General features: G+C 43.9%; 2 protein-coding genes across 2 annotated transcripts in view; one reads left to right on the plus strand and one right to left on the minus strand.

Annotated features, from left to right (window-relative positions):
• The first annotated feature begins 4,148 nt into the window (after positions 1 to 4,148).
• LOC102380129 (olfactory receptor 1019-like) lies at positions 4,149 to 5,087 on the plus strand. Its single transcript, XM_006036059.1, has one exon. It carries the CDS (start codon positions 4,149 to 4,151, stop codon positions 5,085 to 5,087), a length of 939 nt encoding a protein of 312 aa, XP_006036121.1.
• Positions 5,088 to 9,040: 3,953 nt separating this feature from the next.
• The window catches only part of LOC102380367 (olfactory receptor 1030-like), an 882-nt gene continuing 878 nt past the window's right edge, over positions 9,041 to 9,044 (minus strand). The window contains exon 1 of the mRNA XM_025192300.1: positions 9,041 to 9,044. This exon is cut by the window's right edge and continues 878 nt beyond it. Within this exon, the coding sequence (XP_025048085.1) occupies positions 9,041 to 9,044 (4 nt within the window).

The raw sequence follows: 9,044 nt of genomic DNA on the forward strand, positions 1-9,044 counted from the left end.
CCCTATACAACTTAGGAACCTGTTGGACATTTTATACTTTACTTTATTCTTCAGCCAGTAGGTAACCAGAACAGTAAAATCCCCTATCAGTACCACCTTGTAAGTTTTGGATACTCTTGCACCCTAGAAGAGTGCTTCATCCATCTCCTTTTCCTGATTTGGGGGTCTAAATCAGATCCTAACTATAATATGATCACTTGCTAAGGTAAAATTCCTGTAGCAGCAGCAATTGGAACCCAGGATTCCCTTCTCTCAGGAGGGTGTCAATTCCTTCAGTTTTCACTAAAGGACACACAGGCTAAATCTAATATCTTGGCAGTAATATTACAGGAGTATGATACTGTGTGCATGCAGGAGCTGCACAAACGACCTAATAACTCTTGCCTGACCACTGAAGGGAAAACACACATTGCTGAAATAAGACAGGAAGTATGGCAGTGCAGTTTTTGCTAGATTTGACCAGCATATTGACTAAGAGCATACCAGCACCATTCTTTGGCATGACAGCACAGTAACTCCAGTTACGACACAGTCATGTACTAATGGCTACACAATAATGACTGCATAGTATTTCTTAAATTGAACAGAATGGAGGTAAATTTGTAATGGCCTTTCAGTATAAAAAATAGTAGAAAGTTCTTATTGGGTGCATCTACACATTCATTAATGTCCTTTAGGTAATGATCATTAAATCGAGTGCCTCCATTGTGAGGTACTAGAAAAGTGTGCATTAGCCTATTTTAATGTGCATTAGCTAAAGAGCACAGGTTTTGTGTGACACTTTAATGCACATTAAAATAGGCTAATGTGCACTAAAGCACAGATATAGATCCACCCATTGATAACCATTTCGTCACCTGAGAAGATGAATGAACAAACATCATTGCAGGAATATTTCCTGTGAAGAAAGATTTAATTTTTTGGTTGAAAGAAAAGGACCTACCCCCTTTAAAACTATAAAAATGGGAAGTTGTGTGTTAGAGATTATGGACAGTAGTTAGAGATAATTTGTTTGTGAGTGGTTATTCTCAGAGGTCTAAAATGTTCCTTGGCATGATGTGCAGAACGATGGACCCTGAGGGAATCCAGAAACGTAGCCCCAAATACCTGACAAATAAATATATAAAGAACCCTCCCTGTTTCCAAACACACACTACCCTGGAGTCAAGAACAAAAGTGGTCTTCCTCCAGCACAATGTCCATCACTCAGGATCTGAGAGAGGTAGGGTAACTCTTCCTTTTTTTTAAAGTTCTGGCTACAATAATAATTCTGATGCAGCAAAAAATGCGTAGGGAGAGAAGACTCATGCACTCCTGAATTTGAGCTGTCTGGAAAGCAAGCTTATCTTTGTTTTTCTATTTCAGTACAGCACAGAGAGGAGAAAATTGATTCCTAAAATTCCAGGAACCTGAGGAATGAAACTGATTACTTGGATAAGATGTATATATTGTGAAACAGAGAGGCCACTGTGTAACTGCAGAACAGGGAGCCATTCAAGGAAGGTTGTCTCCTGAGTTGGCCGGGAAACTATTTTCCTGACCAAGGGAGATGACAAGGGTAGACAGGGGAGGGGAATGCAGCAGCATGGGTGAGGGGAGGAAAGTCTTACATGTTGGGGCAGCTTCTAAGTTGCTGCTGCTCAAAATCAATGTTTTTCCCCAGAGAAGATCCTTGTGCCCAAATTGTTCTTCCCCTCCTCTGCCCAGTGCATACAAGTTGGGAGTAGGGCTATGCCTGTTTTGGCAAAGGCTTCCCAGATGGAGTGTACCATTCTGCTTGCTCCACACCCCAGACACACACCTGAGCACAGGGTTGCACTGTTGGGCTCCTATGTGTGGGCAGAAGCAATACGGGGCTTCTCCCAACCACTACAAAGGCTCTTGAGTGGGAAGAAATGAGGTTAGTACCATTCGACTTGCCCCACTCACCCTGCACCCTGTAATATGCATTGTTTGGTTTGGTGCTGCACTGTCCAGCTCCTGTGGCTAGACAGGGGCAGCACAGAGAGATTCCCTTGTTGTGGCAAAGACTCCCAGGGGAGGTGATGCTGGTGCCCGCTAATAGTTGGTGCCTGAGGAACGTGCACTGCTTGCCCCATCCTATTTATGCTACTGATCTTCCTTCCATCAATAATGTTTCTACTTTTCTTTGGAATTACTATCTACCTTATCTGAGAGAAACAGTTTAGTCAGAGAATTCCTGACTAATTCTAATTTTAATGTTCAGCTAACGACAGCCAATATAGCTCCTTTGAAGTCACTCCTTGTTTACATCCTTGTTCTATGTACATACATACATACACCAGAACTGTTATTTACAAAGGTTATCATTTAACACCCTTTTTTTTTCTCCTGAAAAGCCCTCAAATCCACACACTTATATATTGTCTTGAAAATATTTGCACCACACAAGGTTTCTAGGTAGAATCAATGGCCAGAACTGTGGGGACTTTGGCTCCCTGAGACCAAGCAAAACTAACAAAATGCCTTTGGTCACCATAAGATCTTCCCACTAGTGTTGTGCACACCTGGAGATCACATCCACCAGGCACATCTACAAATGCATTAAGGCACTTTTTCTAATGCACATTAAATTTAGTACCTCCCATATGAGGTACTATAGAAATGCTCATAAGGCTGCCTAAATGCCCAGTAATGAATGTGCACATTTTTTAAAGTAATGCACAGCAGCTTTGTACTGAATATTAGTGTAATTGCACATTTTTATGTGACCATTTAATGCACAGTAAAATAGGGTGCTGTGAATTAAAGCACAGATATAGACATGCCCACTGACTCTGAAACCTGCACCAAATAGGAACAAACACTTTGGATTGATCTCAACTAATTTCTGGAATCCAGTGTCTCTGTAGGAGGAACAATGTTTGAAAACATTATTCTAGGTAAATTTGCCTGTATAACAGGTCTAAGTTTCTATTTCAGCCCAAATGTATTTAATTGATCCGGGTTTCTAAAAAGCAGGATGCCCTAAGAAGACATGTTACTCTGGAAAGTGTATGTATAAATATGGGCTTTTAATGTGGTATGTCGTTTTCAAAGGACACTAAAATACACATTTACATGCAAGATGAATTAAAAAACATCAAGCTACCAGAAAGGGTGGAATACGGCTTTGGCCAATTTGACCACAGTGACCCCACTGGGTCACCTTAACAAAATGTACATTAAAAAAAATATTAAATAATTTCAACAAATAAGAAAAAAAAGGAATACATGCACTGGTGTAGCTGAACATTTAGCATTAGCCATTCAGCAGGCTCCACCAATATCTCCTTCCTACAACTTTGTCCATCACATTCTTTACTTGTGATTAAACAACTTAGTTTAGTTCCATAGTAACAACGTAGCAGTACCTGTGTTTAATATTTTTAATACTGAGTAGTACTTTGCTCCATCTCTCAGTGGAAGCACCTTTGTACAATGTTACAACCATGACTTATCATTGCATGACTTCTAGAAGTTCTATGTAAATGTTCTGATCCAAGAGCTCACTCAGTACTCACCAGTCATGCACGCAGCCCCCACCCCCATTGTCTAAACTCCAGAAACCTCTTTCCAACACTGCATATTCCCACACACACTAACCTTCCTCATAAAGCCCCCACACCCAGATATAATCCTCACTCCACCAGAAGATTCACCAGCAGTGTCAGATCCCATCTACTCCCAAATACACTTGCTATCTCTGAACAGGCCATCTCCAGAATGGAAGCAGAATAGTGAGTTACACTGCACCTCTCCTAGGATAATCAGTTATGCTTCCTAGATGAGGACAAAGATGCCGCTCTTGCCTTCCAGTTCAGAGATAGTACATACAGAGCAGTCTGTGGACTTCGATGCTACCTTTTCCTCTGGGAATGTTTTGATAAGTCTGGTAATATTTTAGATTCCCTGTTCTGGATTCTCCCCTGTAGAACATACATCTCTGTAGCTTGGGTGCATAATATTTTGTGTGTCAGACAGCACAGAGTAAGAGAAAGCCTTACAGAATAAATGAGTGCTAGTATTATGAGATGGGTTGTTCAGGGATCAATAATAGTTATTCAGAATATTAACACTTGCCTCTTATTTCTCTTTCCTTTCAGTGCAATTTTCATTATCTTCCAAGGAAAGTGTAGCTGGGAGAAATGGCAGAGGGGAATCACACTGAGGCAACTGAGTTCCTCTTGTTGGGATTCACAGGCAACCCAAAGCTAGAAATGTTCTTTTTTGTGTTCTTTCTCTTCATCTATATGGTCATCCTGCTGGGAAACCTTGGGATGGTCATATTGATCAGGATTGACTCCCAGCTTCATACCCCCATGTACTTTTTCATCAGCAACCTGGCTTTCTTGGATGTTGGAATCTCCACCATCGTTGCTCCCAAAATGCTAATGACCTTACTTGCAACAAGAAAAACTATTTCGTTCACTGGATGTGGTGTACAGTCCTTCTTGTTCTGCGTTGTTGTGACCTGTGAATGCTGCCTGTTAGCAGTGATGGCGTATGATCGATTCATAGCCATCTGCAGCCCACTGCTTTACTCTGTCATCATGTCTAAATGGTTCTGCATGCTACTGGTCTTGGCCTCACATCTAGTGAGCTACCTTCATGCAGTAATTCAGACTATAACTATATTCAGATTGTCTTTCTGCCACTCCAACACCATTAATCATTTCTTCTGTGATACACCCCCACTTCTAAAGCTGTCCTGCTCTAACACCTATATCCCTGATACTGTTCATTTTATTTGCTGCACTTTGACTGTAGCATCAACTACTCTGATTATCTTCATCTCCTACATATACATTCTGGTTGCTATCCTAAGGATCAGCTCTGCTCAGGGAAGGCACAAAGCCTTTTCCACCTGTGCCTCCCACCTGACAGCAGTTACCATCTTCTATGGAACAGGGTCTTTCATGTATTTAAGGCTCAGTTCAAAACACACCATGGATCAGGACAAAATCATTTCTGTGTTTTATACTTTTGCAATCCCCATGGTGAACCCCATGATCTACAGCCTAAGGAACAAGGAGGTGAAAGAGGCCTTCAAAAGGACCCTAAAAAGGAAGTTTTATTCTCAGTGAATTTGAATGCTGGGGTGGATTCAAGATTAATTAATGAAAATGAAAGGTTGAGTGAGTTTTCTGTATGTTTCCTGAGGCCTAGTGTCAATGTCTCTGCGTGTGTCTACACATGCATTTACTCCAGCCTAGATTTACTGTGAAGTAAGCTAGTGCACAGTGGGCAAGTCTCCACGTCACTCTACAGTGATGTGACAATGCACTGTGTCACCCTACAGCATGCTACAGCGACATAGCAATCATAGAAGTCTACACATGATAGCTAGCTATGTTGCCATAGTGGCACGCTTCCTACTTATCGTGAGCCCCTATGGCGATGTAAGGGGAAATCTAAGTGTGTGCCTCCCGTATGGCACAGTACAGGCAGTTAATTTGCCATGCTTTGGTACTTCCAAAATGAATTACTAAAGCATGCTGCCATAGCAATTTCACCATATGGCACTATGTAGACATGCCCAGTAAGGGTTTTTGTGTAGGTGTCTACACGGGTGAGGATTAGGGAACACATTTCTGGCTAGGTCCATGCAGTTCTGCAATGTGACACTGCTGTCACTGAGGGGAGCTCCAGGCTCTGCCTGCAGCTGCTAAGACCTGGCAGCCATCTTTGGAAGCCAGCCCAGTTTCTGCTCTCTGGGCAGCCCCTTTTTTGCCCAGAAGCATCATGCCAGTGCAGAGGCAGCATGCAGCAGCTACCTCCATGCCCACTCTGCCTCTCTGTGCCCTAGCTGCTCTGGCCCCTGCCCCTGGCATTGATGACCAGCACCACACTGATCCAGGTAATGCCCCTGGCAGTGATGACCAGTACCCCATGCTCCTGCTGGCCATGGTTCTGGCCCTGCTGGTCCCAGCAGGCACCTCCCACCCAGGCTCCAGGATAGCCATAAACTGCCAGCAGGGGCCAGGGCACTGGATGTGGGAGGCCCTGGCTGACCACTTCCTGCTGTACTGCCCGCAGTAGCCCAACTGCAGTGCAGCCCACAGAGCCCTCCATTCCCCCTGCCCACCCTCTGCACCACACTCACTGCAGACACATGTCAGAAGAACAAGTCTTTATTTCCTTCACATGCAACAGATCCCCCTCTCTCCTCCCTCCCCAACATACAGAGCCCCCTCCCTTTCCGACACACAGAGCCTCTTCACCATCCACCCCACCCTCCAACAATAAAAAACCTTCTTCCCCATTGGAACTTTGTACAACCCCTCTTTCCTGGCTGTCTCCTCCCTGCCACCACTTATCTGCCCCCACCCCCAATATCTCAGCTGTCTGCCTCAGTTTCCAGCCCCAATCTACCTTAAGTAACCCCAAGCCTCAGGTCTTCAGCCAGCTTCTCTCTAGTCCATTGGTTCTAATCTTGGTTCTGGCAACTTTCACTCCTTACGCTTTAATTCTCTCTCTCTCTGTCACCAAAACTTCCCACAAGTATCCCAGGAACTCCAAGCACACACATACACACTGTACCATCCAAGTTAAGAACTTCCCTGTGTGTATGTGTAGGTGGGTTGTATGTGTGTGAACTGGTGAGTGTGTGTGTGTATATATATATATATATGTGTGTGTCATTGTGTGCATGATATATGAATTAGTGATCTGTGTATGTGTACTGAGTACAGGTATGGACAATTGTTTTTTGTCTAACTTTTGGGGTGTATAGCATGTGTGCTTGAATTGGTGATAGATATGCATGTGCCTAGGCTGGTTTGGATTTGTACGTGCCTGAGTTGGTAGTGTGTGTGTATGTATACACCTAATTGATTTGTGTGTTTGTATATGATCAATTGTGTCACACCCTCCTGTCTAACAGTGCAATATTGAGATCCTGAGAGTTGGCCTGACCCCACAGAGCAACACCTCTGGCACTCCCTTACAGATGGAATTTAGGTATGTGGGTGCTACTAGGTGCTTGAGGGCTTGTCTGCCCTGCAGCAGGAGTAAGTCCCAAAATATAGGATCCAAACATGTCTCACTCACTATTCATCATATGCACACACTAAACCCAAGAGTTTGCCAGTGAATATTACTGCGAAGCTTCAGTCCCTGATTTGATTAAGTGGAGATTCATCCCAATTCGGTGGCCAAATCTCCAAATCTGAATTGTATCAGAGGACATTTAATCTCTCCAAAATGATTCAGAACCCTCCGAATTGATTCAGAGAGATTCGGACAGATTTGGCAATTTGGACGTAGATACAGCTTTAGATGTCTTTTCTCCATATCTCTAGGTAGCAGGGGCTCTGAATGCTGCAGTGTTGGGACAGATGCAGCATCCCTCAGAAGTGCGGGGGGGCTCCCCAGCGCGCTCGGCAGCAGACCCGGAAATGGACCAGAAACACTTCTGGTCCACTTCCTGGTCCACCGGGGAGTGCTCCCCACCCTGGCTCGGTGACTAGTGCCTTCTGGGTCAGGGGGGGCACCCGGGGTCCCCCTGCGGCTGATCACCGAGCCAGAGGGGCACTTGGGGGGCAGTGCACTCCCTGCCAGACCCAGAAGTGGGTCGAAAGGACTTCTGGTCCACTTGTGGGTTCACTGCTGAGCATGCTGGAGAGCCCCCTGTGCTCCTGTGGGACGCTTCATGTGCCCCAGCACTGCAGTGTTCAGGAGCCACACTAGTACCTCAAGGTATGTAGAAAAATCTTTTAAAGCTGTTCCTGTGTCCAAATCGCTGATTTGCCAAATCAACATTGAATCTTCAGATTCAGATGATGCTGAATTGAATCAGGGACAGTGATCCGAATCAACAGATCAAATCACTGTTACCGATTCTGGCTGAATCCAAATCTGAATCAAATAGGGCCCGTTTCACACAGCCCTAGTAAATATACTCCAGTAACTGCTCTCAGGCACAGCAAAGGCTGAGGGCTCCAGAGCAGAATGAGTTTGGAGATGCCTTAGTGACAGCTTTCCAGATTTGGAATATGCCTGTAGAGACAGGTATGCAGGGCATTCTTGGTTTGGGCCTAAGATTTACTGTGAATCATCTTTATTATACTAGCATTTGAGTACCATATAAAAGGAAGGTCTTCTTGTGTCAGGCATTGTCTACACATGGAGAGATCCCTGCCCCATTGAGCTTACAATCTAAATGGACAAGGCAGGTACAAGAAGGAGGTGGGTATAACACTATCAGAGGGAACAATGTGATACCCGTATTAATTCCATATTTTTCCCAGGAAGGCCTCTGCTGGGGTTGCTTTGTAGCCCCCCTGTGGGCTGGAGTCTCTGTCTGACTGTTTGATTATCTGACTGCTCTTTATAGTGAACTATATCATCGTAGGTCTGCTTGACATTAATCTGTACCTTCCTGAATTGATGCATTACCTCTTCCACAGCCATAAGTGAAGATAGGAATTATACTTTGGTTACTTCATACCCTCCTCCTATCCACCCTAAAACTCAGATTATCCAGCCTGAATAAACCTCCCATGGTCCAGCATGGCTTGTTCAGCTTCTGTGCACCATGACAAGAATCCTACAGCCATCATGCACAGAGGGAAAAGGAGGAAGAATAGAACCATGTGCTACTCAAACTAAGGAACCACAGTATCTAAGTTTTATGTTGAGATTCATGTATAAGTCATCCAAAATGAAACCTCTGGTTTTGGTTTCCTGACCACAAGTGCACACCAAATTTGGCAAAATCAGTATTTTCCAAATCTTGGTTTTCAGGAAACCACTTGTCAGCCAGGGAAAAAAAAAAAGACACTCCACAAAGGAACATTCTTGACCAACTCTTTCTCTGGATCTATTTAAGGTTTTGTTTTTATTTTTTTAATGCATAGATCATCAGATTGTTTCAAATACAGGATGTATGGTACTAATATGTCATAACACTACAAAGTTTCATGGGTTGGTGTTTGTTAAAATCACATTTTTCTCAACATTTTAGAGAACATTTTCCTTATGATAGACCTCAGGGCATCCTTCACATCCTTGTTCCTCAGACTATAGATCAGGGGGTTCAG

This window comes from Alligator sinensis, unplaced genomic scaffold (assembly GCF_000455745.1).
Source record: "Alligator sinensis unplaced genomic scaffold, ASM45574v1 scaffold287_1, whole genome shotgun sequence".
Classification (NCBI taxonomy): Eukaryota; Metazoa; Chordata; order Crocodylia; family Alligatoridae; genus Alligator; species Alligator sinensis.

Bases quoted from the DNA above. Each gene is read 5' to 3' on its own strand.
- LOC102380129 (XM_006036059.1), top strand. From the start codon at position 4,149: ATGGCAGAGGGGAATCACACTGAGGCAACTGAGTTCCTCTTGTTGGGA.